This window comes from Dryas octopetala, chromosome 2 (assembly GCF_963921425.1).
Source record: "Dryas octopetala chromosome 2, drDryOcto1.1, whole genome shotgun sequence".
NCBI classification, from domain to species: Eukaryota; Viridiplantae; Streptophyta; class Magnoliopsida; order Rosales; family Rosaceae; genus Dryas; species Dryas octopetala.
Window position 1 is genome coordinate 30916333 of NC_141367.1, and position 15144 is coordinate 30931476.

At 34.5% G+C, this 15144-nt stretch overlaps 2 protein-coding genes across 5 annotated transcripts; both read left to right on the top strand.

The window, feature by feature from the left end:
* The first annotated feature begins 60 nt into the window (after window positions 1–60).
* CRR3 (chlororespiratory reduction 3) lies at window positions 61–1734 on the top strand. Its single transcript, XM_086233369.1, has 3 exons — window positions 61–434; window positions 628–770; window positions 1350–1734. Exons 1-3 carry the CDS (start codon window positions 160–162, stop codon window positions 1466–1468), a joined length of 537 nt encoding a protein of 178 aa, XP_086089495.1. The 5' UTR covers window positions 61–159; the 3' UTR covers window positions 1469–1734.
* Window positions 1735–3153: 1419 nt separating this feature from the next.
* LOC147295619 (ENTH/ANTH/VHS superfamily protein) lies at window positions 3154–11468 on the top strand. 4 transcript variants are annotated; one of them, XM_086231795.1, is made up of 14 exons: window positions 3154–3435; window positions 3568–3637; window positions 3765–3862; window positions 7642–7780; window positions 7946–8073; window positions 8930–9022; window positions 9149–9199; window positions 9385–9450; window positions 9546–9611; window positions 9771–9851; window positions 9938–10018; window positions 10253–10426; window positions 10560–10641; window positions 10765–11468. In XM_086231795.1, the coding sequence occupies exons 1-14, from the start codon at window positions 3346–3348 to the stop codon at window positions 11214–11216; spliced, it is 1671 nt and encodes a 556-aa protein (XP_086087921.1). In that variant the 5' UTR covers window positions 3154–3345; the 3' UTR covers window positions 11217–11468. The 4 variants fall into 4 exon arrangements, with proteins under 4 accessions (XP_086087921.1, XP_086087919.1, XP_086087922.1 ...); XM_086231793.1 differs by having other exon boundaries at window positions 3157–3435; window positions 10762–11468; XM_086231796.1 differs by lacking the exons at window positions 3154–3435; window positions 3568–3637; window positions 3765–3862 and adding exons at window positions 6250–6474; window positions 6607–6676; window positions 6804–6901.
* Window positions 11469–15144: the final 3676 nt, after the last annotated feature.

Below are 15144 nucleotides of genomic sequence, written 5' to 3' on the forward strand. Positions count from 1 at the left end.
AATTATTATTTTGTTTGTTTTCTGCTGTTATTCCGATTTTACATTACTTAAATTTTCTGAAGATATCTATCAGTTAAGCAAACGAACATAACTGTGCTGGTAACCACCACTCCCAGAAAGAATTGACAGTTGATAACTTGAGACGCGCCACCACCCATCATGTCTAGCTTATCCTCTTGCCTGTCCCTAAACCTTGCTCATGCTTCTCTTCCCAACAACAATGATTCGCCACTGCCACGGAAGCCGCCACCACCACCACCTCTCCAAGCCAATACCACCAGACCTCCCAATCCCCTGCGCAGTGGGAACAATACCACGACACCTCTACCAATAAAGAAGCGGCAATACCGCCAGCAACGCAAGCCAAGGCAGCCTTCCGTCATCGAAATCGAACGTGCTATTGGTGCCGGAAGGTTCCGCGATGCTGACCCCATGTATGATACTTATCTGAAAATGGGTTCCATTCTTCTGCATTTTATGATACTTATCTGAAAATGGGTTTTCCTGCTTTACATATAATGCTGCTCTTTTATTGATTGTTATTTGAAAATGTGTTTGGCTAATTTTGAGGACATATCATGAGTTTGTGGTTCAGAATGTTGAGGTTTTCTGTGGTACAATATTCAGGGATTTGGAAGACCAAAAGAAAGCTAAGTTCGACATGTCTTTGATGAACTTTCCCAGCAAGTTTGAAGGGCCAGTGGAGAAGAAGCTTCGTGAGACAGGAGAGTGGGTAACCAATAAAACTGAAAGAGGGTTCCGTATGAATGGTAATCGTACATACTTGATTATATTCTTCTCATTTAATTTCTTTGCAATTAAGCTGATGGTTTGGTATCGTCTGATCACACATGTATAGAACAAAACCTTAATTTTGAAAGTGAGTTATCAAATGCATTCATCTGTCTGTGCCAAGAATAATGCTGGTGGATGGATCTGAGTAACTTCACCTATCTATCTACCTGTCAGCCGTTTGTCTTTTTTGTTTTGAAGTCTTGGATCCCACAGTTCCTGAAACCATGTGATTCACATAACAACCTTTGAAGAGACATGCTTAGAATCAATGGACTTACATATTGAACAATACCAATGAATGATCTTCAACAAGAGTTGTCATCTATTTTTTTTTCCTGTTTCATCTGGGATTGTCCGCAACTTTGACATGTCTCTTTTATACACTGGGTTAGGTGAACATGTTCATCATCAATTTCTAGCTAGGAAGTTACTGTAATTGCATTTGATTACATAAAGATTTGCAGGACAGTGAATCGATACTAGAGTGAACATCCAAGATTCAAGAACAATTCAAATCTTCTACTCATGTTATCTTTTTGGTTTTGTTTTTGAAGGCAAAAAAGTTCTGAAGTTTGTGTTTATGTGGCTACTACCAATTTGGAGTTTCTCAATCCTAGTGGCCTCTGGAACCATCAAGCTAAATACCCCACTTCTTGATGACCTGTTTATGTGAACTTAAGCTTGTCAGTGAAACTCTACTTCAATATATAAATGCTCTTTGCAGATCATTAGTAGGGGCTCAGCTGTGTAAATTAAAGACCTTCTGGTTTACAGCATCTTATCAATTCATTCTTAATTTCTTGTACAGCAAGGTCATTACCTTCCACGGAATGTAATTTACTATGCAAAACAATCGCCTGTTGAAAATTATGTCTTGGTGTCATTGTAATTTATTTACTTTAAGGCACTTTTGGGCCTTTGGCTCATCTTTAGAGTTTAGACCACATGGTCCTATATATAATGACTGACGCAGACGCTTGTTCTTCCCTGACCTCCTTCAAGAGTTGATAAATGATATAAATTGGTTTCTTGGTAGGCGGACCACCTAAATATTTTCCTGGTCAAATCTTTTTGTTTCTTGATAATTTTCTGTTCAACAGTTCTAGATGCAGAATCTTTGGGAACCATATATATGTATATATTATAATATTTAAAAAAAAAAAAAACAAAGGTCAATCTTGTTCTTAAAAATTAAACCAAGCTGGCAATGAGCAGGAGAGCAAGATGCACGTGCAGCTTATCTTTCATATTCTCTTTTCTGTTGGTCCAGCTATTCTTGTTCTTTCTTGATTACTTGTTTCTCAGAAACTACTATATGAATATTTTCTTTTAACAAATTGTAGGAATATATATGGTGGAATTAATGAATGGGTAGATGAAATTATTTTTCATTTGTTCCACAATATTTTCGCTTGAAATTTACCTCTAAGTACTGACTATGGTACTTATTCTTATTAAAAAATACAAAACAAAAAACTTGTACACATTTAAGAAATTTTAAGTTCGAATAACTTCCCTGAATAAAAAGATAAAATTAAAACCAGACATATAATATAAGTAAATTTCAGTCTATGCACCTTTTGTCTCTATATCATTCGTCACTTACAATTTTTTCCATACAATATGAGAAGGCCAAAGATAGAAGTAGTGTGGTAAATGTGCATATAAAATTAATAAATACTATAACATAATACAAGTATACTGTATACATGCCCATTTTATTGGGTGATTTTTCAAATAATTTTATTTAAAGAATTTATCAAGGGATTTACTCTATATAGTATTTCAACGATTTGAACGGTCTATTTTTTAAGTGTATATTCAAAAATCATCCTTGCAATAAATTAGACAAATCGGAACTATTAAACTATCAAATTTTAATAAAATAAATAAATGAACAAATATTTTCAATAAACACTTAAAATTGTAACTACTTAATTAACGGTTAAATAATTTTCAATTGATCTAATTTTTTACAATAACAATTTTTCTATGTAGAAAAAAAATAGACGATTTCGTCAAAATACAATGTGAAGTGAATCCCAAATTAGCTTATTTAGAGAATCCCTCAGTATAAAAGGGTTTATATAAATACCTTATTTGAGGAATCCTCAGTGTATAACTGTATATATACGTTACTTGTATGGTGGTAAATGTGGGACTATATCCTACTATTATTATATGTCAATGATGACGCACACCGACGTAGGGGCCGCCAAGAGCCATCCAATCTCCAGTTCCACAAAAAAAATAAAAAAATAAATAAAAAAACGTAATAAAAGAATAAAACGGAAAAAACGAATAGCGACGACGCCGTTCCAACGCGTCTCTCTTTTTCTGCTTTGCAGGCTGTCTTTCTTGAAGTCCTTTATTCATATTTCTTCATCAAAATTGCTTGGGTTTCCTCTCTCTTCCTTCCCCAAAGCATCGGAGAGAGAGAGAGAGAGAGAGAGAGAGAGAGAGAGAGAGAAACAAGGTCTGAGAGACAGGTCACTGTATTCTCTTTAGAGAGAGAAACCACCGCGATCTGAGTGGTGAAGGAGTAGAGAAATGGGGACGCTTCAGACGTGGAGAAAAGCCTATGGCGCTCTCAAAGACACCACCAAAGTCGGCCTCGCCCACGTCAACAGCGATTACGCGGTACCATTCCTTTCTCTTTTTATTTAATCAATCAATTCAAAAACCAAAAAAAAGAAAAAGATATAGATTCTTGATTGATATCTAAATTGGATTTTGATTTTGGGTTTCCTTGGGTTTGTTTTCTAAGAATAGGATTTGGATGTTGCTATAGTCAAAGCCACTAACCACGTCGAGTGCCCGCCCAAAGAGAGACACCTCAGAAGTCAGTCCTTTTTCTTCTTTTCTATTTCTGGTTGTCAGATCCATTCCTTTTTCCAATTCTATTATCGAACGAGTCGCTGAATTTTGAGAAATATGTGTGATTTTTTTGGGGGGTGTGTTGGATGCAGAAATTCTGATTGCCACGTCGGCAATTCGGCCCCGAGCGGATGTTGCTTATTGCATTCATGCTCTTTCAAGAAGATTGAACAAGACCCATAATTGGACGGTATGCTTATTGCCAAACAATTGCAATGTGATACATTTCAGTTTCAGTTTCTCGAATTTCAATTGGGGTTTGCTTAATATATCTGTTTGCCTTGCCATATTAAAGTATGTGTCTTGTGTGCGTTTGTGGATCACATTTGAATTTGCTTGGAGTTAGATTTGGTACTTATCAATCCACGCATTTGTGCCTAAGTTACATAATGATAGTGGAGTGAAGTATTTAGCATTTGTTGATCCTCTCTTTAGTTTCCATCACAATCATTCTTCACTTTTCCATTTATTTGACTAGATTTTAGTTGGGCAAACAAAGTTTCGTTTTAATTCCTTTGTGAAACTATTTAACTATGATGTTGCATAGTAGTTCTGAATTATGAAAGTTTCGCAGAGCCATTATCTCATAAATAATTGCATTTGATTACATAAAGATTTGCAGGACAGTGAATCGATACTAGAGTGAACATCCAAGATTCAAGAACAATTCAAATCTTCTACTCATGTTATCTTTTTGGTTTTGTTTTTGAAGGCAAAAAAGTTCTGAAGTTTGTGTTTATGTGGCTACTACCAATTTGGAGTTTCTCAATCCTAGTGGCCTCTGGAACCATCAAGCTAAATACCCCACTTCTTGATGACCTGTTTATGTGAACTTAAGCTTGTCAGTGAAACTCTACTTCAATATATAAATGCTCTTTGCAGATCATTAGTAGGGGCTCAGCTGTGTAAATTAAAGACCTTCTGGTTTACAGCATCTTATCAATTCATTCTTAATTTCTTGTACAGCAAGGTCATTACCTTCCACGGAATGTAATTTACTATGCAAAACAATCGCCTGTTGAAAATTATGTCTTGGTGTCATTGTAATTTATTTACTTTAAGGCACTTTTGGGCCTTTGGCTCATCTTTAGAGTTTAGACCACATGGTCCTATATATAATGACTGACGCAGACGCTTGTTCTTCCCTGACCTCCTTCAAGAGTTGATAAATGATATAAATTGGTTTCTTGGTAGGCGGACCACCTAAATATTTTCCTGGTCAAATCTTTTTGTTTCTTGATAATTTTCTGTTCAACAGTTCTAGATGCAGAATCTTTGGGAACCATATATATGTATATATTATAATATTTAAAAAAAAAAAAAACAAAGGTCAATCTTGTTCTTAAAAATTAAACCAAGCTGGCAATGAGCAGGAGAGCAAGATGCACGTGCAGCTTATCTTTCATATTCTCTTTTCTGTTGGTCCAGCTATTCTTGTTCTTTCTTGATTACTTGTTTCTCAGAAACTACTATATGAATATTTTCTTTTAACAAATTGTAGGAATATATATGGTGGAATTAATGAATGGGTAGATGAAATTATTTTTCATTTGTTCCACAATATTTTCGCTTGAAATTTACCTCTAAGTACTGACTATGGTACTTATTCTTATTAAAAAATACAAAACAAAAAACTTGTACACATTTAAGAAATTTTAAGTTCGAATAACTTCCCTGAATAAAAAGATAAAATTAAAACCAGACATATAATATAAGTAAATTTCAGTCTATGCACCTTTTGTCTCTATATCATTCGTCACTTACAATTTTTTCCATACAATATGAGAAGGCCAAAGATAGAAGTAGTGTGGTAAATGTGCATATAAAATAAATAAATACTATAACATAATACAAGTATACTGTATACATGCCCATTTTATTGGGTAATTTTTCAAATAATTTTATTTAAAGAATTTATCAAGGGATTTACTCTATATAGTATTTCAACGATTTGAACGGTCTATTTTTTAAGTGTATATTCAAAAATCATCCTTGCAATAAATTAGACAAGTCGGAACTATTAAACTATCAAATTTTAATAAAATAAATAAATGAACAAATATTTTCAATAAACACTTAAAATGGTAACTACTTAATTAACGGTTAAATAATTTTCGATTGATCTAATTTTTTACAATAACAATTTTTCAATGTAGAAAAAAAATAGACGATTTCGTCAAAATACAATGTGAAGTGAATCCCAAATTAGCTTATTTAGAGAATCCCTCAGTATAAAAGGGTTTATATAAATACCTTATTTGAGGAATCCTCAGTGTATAACTGTATATATACGTTACTTGTATGGTGGTAAATGTGGGACTATATCCTACTATTATTATATGTCAATGATGACGCACACCGACGTAGGGGCCGCCAAGAGCCATCCAATCTCCAGTTCCACAAAAAAAATAAATAAATAAATAAAAAAACGTAATAAAAGAATAAAACGGAAAAAACGAATAGCGACGACGCCGTTCCAACGCGTCTCTCTTTTTCTGCTTTGCAGGCTGTCTTTCTTGAAGTCCTTTATTCATATTTCTTCATCAAAATTGCTTGGGTTTCCTCTCTCTTCCTTCCCCAAAGCATCGGAGAGAGAGAGAGAGAGAGAGAGAGAGAGAGAGAGAGAGAGAGAGACAAGGTCTGAGAGACAGGTCACTGTATTCTCTTTAGAGAGTGAAACCACCGCGATCTGAGTGGTGAAGGAGTAGAGAAATGGGGACGCTTCAGACGTGGAGAAAAGCCTATGGCGCTCTCAAAGACACCACCAAAGTCGGCCTCGCCCACGTCAACAGCGATTACGCGGTACCATTCCTTTCTCTTTTTATTTAATCAATCAATTCAAAAACCAAAAAAAAGAAAAAGATATAGATTCTTGATTGATATCTAAATTGGATTTTGATTTTGGGTTTCCTTGGGTTTGTTTTCTAAGAATAGGATTTGGATGTTGCTATAGTCAAAGCCACTAACCACGTCGAGTGCCCGCCCAAAGAGAGACACCTCAGAAGTCAGTCCTTTTTCTTCTTTTCTATTTCTGGTTGTCAGATCCATTCCTTTTTCCAATTCTATTATCGAACGAGTCGCTGAATTTTGAGAAATACGTGTGATTTTTTTGGGGGGTGTGTTGGATGCAGAAATTCTGATTGCCACGTCGGCAATTCGGCCCCGAGCGGATGTTGCTTATTGCATTCATGCTCTTTCTAGAAGATTGAACAAGACCCATAATTGGACGGTATGCTTATTGCCAAACAATTGCAATGTGATACATTTCAGTTTCAGTTTCTCGGATTTCAATTGGGGTTTGCTTAATATATCTGTTTACCTTGCCATATTAAAGTATGTGTCTTGTGTGCGTTTGTGGATCACATTTGAATTTGCTTGGAGTTAGATTTGGTACTTTATCAATCCACGCATTTGTGCCTAAGTTACATAATGATAGTGGAGTGAAGTATTTAGCATTTGTTGATCCTCTCTTTAGTTTCCATCACAATCATTCTTCACTTCTCCATTTATTTGACTAGATTTTAGTTGGGCAAACAAAGTTTCTTTTTAATTCCTTTGTGAAACTATTTAACTATGATGTTGCATAGTAGTTCTGAATTAGGAAAGTTTCGCAAAGCCATTATCTCATAAATAATTGGGAATTTCATTTATATAGAATCTTAGGGTTTTATTTATTTATTAATTAACCTTTTCCTCCTTTGTTTAATTGGGCTTGAGTTAAAAATTTTGTTAGGAAGTTTATGGATTTTACATTATTTTAAGGTGAACTTTATTGTGGTCTTCTACCGGTCTGGTTTAATTCTGTCTCAAAAACTGAGTTCTTTTTCAGTACATGATGGCTTTCCTAATGGCAGTATATACTCATCATTTTTTTATGGATAAATATGCTTATGCATGTGTATAAATGTATTCATTCTTGTTATTAGGTCATAAACTTGCTTGTATCATTTCCATGTTTGGCATTGGCAGGTGGCTTTAAAAACACTGATAGTTATACATAGGACGTTGAGGGAGGGTGATCCTACCTTCAGAGAAGAACTTCTAAATTTCTCTCAGAGAGCACGCATTCTCCAGCTTTCTAATTTCAAGGACGATTCGAGCCCTATTGGTGATTTTTAATGCCCTAATCTCTCATTCTTTCTCCTATTTTGGCTGACATTACTAGCTATTAATTGAAATGTTTACCCTGATTTTGAACTCAAAATTGAACATACACAAACAAGTCTATAGTTTCAAACTTATATTGTTTCCTATTTTTTTTCCTCCTTTGCAGCTTGGGATTGCTCAGCGTGGGTGCGCACTTATGCTTTGTTTTTGGAGGAACGACTTGAATGCTTTAGGGTTCTCAAGTATGATATTGAAGCTGAACGTCTTCCAAGGCCTGCCCAGGCGCAGGAGAAGGTACTCTACCAAATCATTTATTGTACCTTTTTTTTATTGCAAGGACAAACACTTTAGTAGCATTTTCTTAAAAATAACTTCCGAGGGACAAGTAATAAATTCAAATGATGAACATGATTCTCTATTTGTACAGTTGACTTTCAGATTGATCTCTGTTCATCAACTATCAAATTTTTAGTTGTCTGGTTAACCTTTTCCTATAAAAAAAAAAAAGTTAGTCTTGTAAACTTTTGTTTTCAAGGTTCATTACTAAGTAGGATTTGATGATGACTGCTAGGTTAATATGCTTTCTTTTTCCTTACAAAATTAGACAATTACTCATTACTGGAGCAGTTGCTTTGTATACTAAAGCCTCAAACAATGTTTAACAGCTAAATATCTTTTAAATCTTGCAAATCTTAGTTCACCATGTAATTGACCTTGCTTTGGTTGTACGGATACTTTTCAGGCCTTTTACTAGAGTTTCGTTAAATTGGTCCATGTGCTTTTTGGCTTTAAAAAAAAAAAAAAAAAAAACTTTCCAAAAGAATTCAGTACTAACAATAAAAGGTTTTCTGGGTAGCTCATAAGAGAAATATTCTTTGTCCATCCATATGTGGAGATATTGGTGAACTTTTTATCTATTGATTATTTCTGTTATATATTGGAATTGTTTTCTGTAGTAATATAGTAAATCAGTTCCGGTTCTCTTTGATGTGGGAGCATCAGTTGGACATAAAAAGAAAGTTGCAACTAAAATTGAATCTGTATTTGAGGTAGCAGCATTGCTGAAGTATATGGGATTTATCTAGTTATGATTGCTGAGGATTCATAACTCTTTTCTTTCTTTTTTCTTTTTTTTCTTAAACACTAACAGGGATACAGTAGAACCCGAGAATTGGATAGTGAAGAACTGTTGGAGCAGTTGCCTGCTTTACAGCAGCTTCTATATCGCCTTATTGGTTGCCGGGTATTATATCTGGAACTTGTGCTCTCTTAATTTCACCCAAATATAAATCTTTGATTTCAAGATGCATTGTTATCTTATATATAGAATTTTTTTTTATCATACTAATATTTTTGCACAACTTTGCAGCCAGAAGGAGCAGCTGTTATGAATTACGTCATACAGTATGCACTGGCACTGGTATGTCCAACATCTCTGTTTTGGTTTATTTTCGTCCAGATATGAAAATGCTATTTATATCACTAATCGAGAGTATCAAGGACTGAAAAAGAACTTTAATCATTAAACTGTTAAAGCTGGTGTAACAAATAACAAGCAATGTATTTGATTTTATATCTGACCTTGCTGAATCTGCAATTTTTCAGGTACTGAAAGAGAGCTTTAAAATTTATTGTAGTATCAATGATGGAATTATAAATCTTGTTGATAAGGTAAATCAGTTATATTGTTCAAGCAAATACCAAGTTAACAAATTGCTATTTGTTTCTTGTATTTGCCTGCTGTAAGAAATCTGATTTTGTTGCAGTTTTTTGAGATGCCAAGACATGAAGCAGTTAAAGCACTTGATGTTTATAAACGAGCTGGTCAGCAGGTTATTATTTGCATCATTTTGGTCTCATTTATGAGTTGATTATTTCAATTGACAGCTATTAGCACAGTATGATGTTTTTCAGCATCAAGTATTGATGATCTAAGGTCAAGTAGTTTAGGGTTTTACTGTTATATTAAAAAATCTTGGTCTTTGCTGCAGGCTGCAGGTCTCTCTGATTTTTATGAAGTTTGCAAAGGGTTGGAACTTGCTAGGAATTTCCAGTTTCCTGTCTTGAGAGAGGTATTACAGCGATCCAATGTGTTTGTGTTTTTAAATTCCATTCTTGCAGGTTTCTCATGCTAAGTACTTTGCTATCACTTTGTCAGCCTCCACAGTCCTTCCTTACAACAATGGAGGAGTATATAAGAGAGGCACCGCGGGCTGTTACTGTTCCAAATGAGCCATTGGTTGGTATTTGTTTTTTTTTTTTTTCTTTGCTTGATATGATGTACTTGTTGCCAAAACTACTTCAGATTTATCTTTTTCCACTTTCTTTTTTAAACAAAAAGATGCTTATTGATTTGGTTATTTTTGGCTTTCTCGAGTGTTCTGAGTTTTGTCGGTCACTTAAGTTTTCTTGCCAATGGAAATTTCTTTTGGAAAAACATGCCAGATAACTAATACCTGGTCACTATTAACAGCTTCAGTTGACATATAGACCAGAAGAGCCTCCTTCTGAAGACACAAACTTATCTAGTGATGAACCTGAGCCACTACCTTCAGACATTGTAGCTGTGTCTAATGGTGAGACTGCAACTACTCCGCCACCGCCACCTCCTCCTCCTCAAAGTAGCCTGGCCACCGGGGATTTACTGGTAGATTATGAGTACTGCATTCTTTAAAGTTTTTTACTCTGTTTCTGTTCCCTTTGTTCTTTAAGTAAAGTTTCTTACTCTGTTTATGTTTTCCATTTTGTTCTCTCCAACAAATCTTCTTTTGTGTGTTCAGGGGTTGGATTATACTACAGCTGATGTATCTGCGATTGAGGATAGAAATGCTTTGGCTCTAGCCATAGTAACATCTGAAACTGGTAAGCATTTTGTTTTATTATTTATTTATATTTATTTTGTGTCTTCACTCTCAAATAATGCTACTTTGACATCTGATTTTTGTGGTTGGTATTGTCTCCCACTTTAATTTGCTGAAGCAGCAGCTCCAACATTCAATTCTAGTGCAAAAGAGTTTGACCCCACTGGATGGGAGCTTGCTCTGGTCACCACTCCAAGTAGCAACATTTCATCAGTTAATGATAGGCAATTGGCTGGTGGATTGGACTCGCTCACTCTGAACAGCTTATATGATGAAGGAGCATATAGGGCTTCTCAGCAGCCTGTTTATGGAGCACCAGCCCCAAATCCGTTTGAGGTTCAAGATCCATTTGCTTTGTCAAACAACGTTGCTCCCCCTCCTGCAGTTCAAATGGCTGCAATGGCTCAACAGCAGTCCAACCCCTTTGGTCCTTTCCAACCTAGCTACCAGCCGCAGCAGAATGTGATGATGGGCCCAACGAATCCTTTTGGTGATGCTGGGTTTGGGGCGTTCCCAGCAAATCCTGTTCCTCACCCACAAACGAACAATCCATTTGGAAGCACAGGCCTGCTGTGATTACATATTTGAACATTTTTTTCAAAAAAGAAAGTATAATCCACGCAGTGAAGCTGGTTTTGGTTTATTTGGTGAGTATAGCAAAGTGGATTTTGGTGTTTGGTCTGTGAGATGGATGGTGTTGGGCATGAACATATGTTTTGTGTAAAAGTCAGCGAGTGAATAGTGAAAAATGTAATAATTAGTTGATACGATTTAGAAATTTATGTAATTTTGTTGTCTAAGAAAATTATCTAACTGTGGAACTCTCTCTCTCTCTCTCTCTCTCTCTCTCTCTCTCTCTCACACACACACACACACAAAACCTTGTGTAGTGGACTCCGTAGTCCATACAGTTGTTAAGAATAAGAATGCCTGTGGCCGATTCCACAGAAAAAGAAGAGCAAAGCCAATGACACCATTAATTAGGATTTATTTGGGGGGTCAAGTTTCAAGAAAGAACAACGGCATTGCATGGCCCATGCATGGGAGATTGGGGCCGGCTGCCTGCTTGGATTTGTAGTTTGTAAAGAACTTAACATACAATTATTAATTAATTAGTCTACTTTTGGCTTTTGGTTTTGGTTGGATACCTAACGTCCCTTTAATCCTTTGGACCTCTTTCTTTATTCATGATTCATGGTCGGTATACATGCTGACTATGCAAATAAGGTCGTCTAAACCATCATATATAATTCAACAGGTATTCAATTCGATTTTTGTTTATTAGGCTTTATCTTCAAAAAAAAAAAAGTAGTGCACTTTGAATTCTACTATTGGATTTTTTGTTCTCTTTTGTTTTTGTTTGTTTGCGAAGGATTGCTTTTATGAAGTTATTTTGGCTGAAAAAGTTATCATGCATTATGCATGCGTGAAAAAATCTATCCCAAAACCGGTTGATATTACATTATTACTGTTACAATTTTGGTTAAAGTAGTCAAAGATATTGAATTTTGGGCAAGCAGGCTCATTGTGTAATACACTATACTAGTAGTCTAGTACACTACCAGTGCATGCCTCATGCGCATGAAAGATGAAACGTGCCTGCAGTGCAGGATGTCAATTAATGAGCTGTAGTACCTACTTAATTTGTTCCAACAATCAACATATATATATATATATATATATATATATGGCTTAATTATCGATTTACCACCCAAAACTGTAACTCATTCCCACTTTACCACCTGAAAGTTTTTTTGTCCCAGATTACCACCTGTAACTTACATCTGTGTCTCATTTTACCTTGTTCCGTCAACAATTCCGTTAATGCTGACGATCTGGCCGTTAATGCTGACGTGGCGCGCTAGATGTGCGCCACGTGTCACATCTTTTTTTATTTTTCACATTTTTTTATTTTTATAAACTTTGAAAATTAATTAAAAATAGCTCCGAACTCAAAAAAATACACGAAAAATTCCTACGGACTCGTCTTGACTAGCACTAATTTACTATAAGGTTAAATTACCAATTTGCCCTCTAAAATTTTCCAAAAAAATTAGAAAGTCCAATTTATTTCTAAAAAATTAAAATAAATTTTCTTCTATTAAATAAATTCTAGAATTTTCGTAAACTCTTGGACAAATTCTCAAAAATATTTTGAAAAATTACCAAAAGCCTGTTTTAGAGAATTATTTTGAGACTTTACAGAAATTATAGAATTTTTCTAGAATTTATTTTATAGGGAATTTTATTTTCCTCTAAGACCGAGAGGTCTTTTGGGTAGCAAGTGTTCACGAGAAATGTATTGTTAGTTTTTAGAAGACTAACGGTGCAAACCTCATATTTTTTGGAGTTCGGGAGATTATTCTATGAATTTCCAAAGAATTTAGAGTATTTTAATTTTCTAGAAATAAATTTAGACTTTCCAAATTTTTTGGAAATTTTTAGAGGGAAAATTGACATTTTGACCCCATAGTAAATTAGTACTAGTCAAGACAAGTCAGTAGGAATTTTTCGTGTATTTTTTCTAAGCTCGGAGCTATTTTTAATTAATTTTCAAAGTTTATAAAAATAGAAAAATCAAAAAAATCAAAAAATACAAAAAAATATGTGACACGTGGCGCACATTCAGCGCGCCACATCAGCATTAACGGAATTGTTGACGGAATAAGGTAAAATGGGACACGGGTGTAAGTTACAGGTGGTAATCTGGGACAAAAAAACTTTCAAGTGGTAAAGTGGGAATGAGTTACGGTTTTGGGTGGTAAATCGATAATTAAGCCTATATATATAGAGGCTTTTTTACTCAAATACCACCTGAACTATAAAGGGTGTACTCAAATACCACCCAAACTTTTTTTCTTGCCAATTTACCACCTGAACTTTCACATATTGGCCAATTTACCACCTACTGTCATTTTAGTTAAATTTTCTGTTTATTTCAAGGGTATTTTTGTCATTTATATAAAAAAAGTATTTTAAATATTTAAAAAAAAATCTAATTAAACCCCCTAAAAAAAGGGTATTTCCATATTCTATTTTTTTAGTTTTTAATTTTTTTTCTAATTATATTTTAAAAAAGTTTTTAAAATAATAATATTTTTTTATTGTATTCTAGGGCAAAATGGGAAGTTTGGGAAATTTTTTGATGATTTAACAGAAAAATGGATGTTAGGTGGCAAATTAGCACATATTAATAATTTCAGGTGGTAAATTGGCAAGAAAAAAAGTTTGGGTGGTATTTGAGCACACCCCCTATAGTTCAGGTGCTATTTGGGTAAAAAAGCCATATATATAGAGAGAGAGAGAGAGAGAGAGAGAAGAAGAAGGTAGGCTCAAATTTGAACTTATTTTCTCTATCTTTTAGGGTTTACATACCCCGTTGTATATAATAGGTGTCTCATATTCATGGTTATATGTGAATTATATGATGTACTAGATATCAATATGCACTTGTTGTATACAACAAGTGTGGGTAAGGTTTTCTCAGCATATACAAGTTTGTTTTCGATGATACAATAATATTATGTGCTCGTGGTCTAATTAATTAAGCCTGCGCGCGTGTGAGAAATTGATCAAATAAAAGCCAAGGAAAGGGAGCGGCAGAAAGCTGAAGGAGGAGGATGGAATTATATAGGGAGATGAGGATGGAATTAAGAGGTAGCTTGCAGGCATAAATTAAAGCAAAAGAAAATAGGGTGCTTACTCTGTCCCACATGTACTCAATTGAAACATGCTCAAACCACCATCATTACCATCACAAACCCCCTAAGGCTCCGAAACACTACTACATTAATTTTTGTTGATTCCCTTTTCTTTCTTTTCTATCTAGCTTCTCTTATTGCTTTTCAATTTTTTTAAATATTTTCGTACGTGATCTAAATCCTTTATTAAGGCTTGGAAGTGGCACCCCATTATAATTTGTCACAGCTAAGCTAGCTGTTTACATAATTAATTATTTGCTTTGTTATGTTTTTAATCGTAGGATCCTCCTAAGCTTAATTTGCAAAGCTAATAAATCTGATCATTCAATTCTTATATCGTACATACTCACCTTTAGTTGTTAATTCAAAAGAACGATCAAACAATAAAATACGTCTAATCTAGAATATGTTATATTGGTAAAAGCCTTAGATTATGCATGTGGGCTTCTATACGATCCGCGTGGAGGTTGAGTTTCTTAATGGAGCATTATTGTTATTATTCATGATTTTGAAGTTAAAAATAAATTAATATGCCATGTATTTGAGTATTTGGAATAGTATTTTTTTCAAGGGTTTCAACTTTGAGATACTTGGGAGCTAGCTAATATTATTAATTATTATTATTTTCATGCATGCATGCATATGCATGCTTGTACAGTTTGTTTCATATAATTAATTATCTTCGAAGTGAACATTTGGCCGGATTTGTTTATCGTTGACATATCTCAATTAGTAACATGAAAATTCGTAATTAATTTACCCACCATTTTACTAATCAATTAAAGAATTGATCGAATACCAAA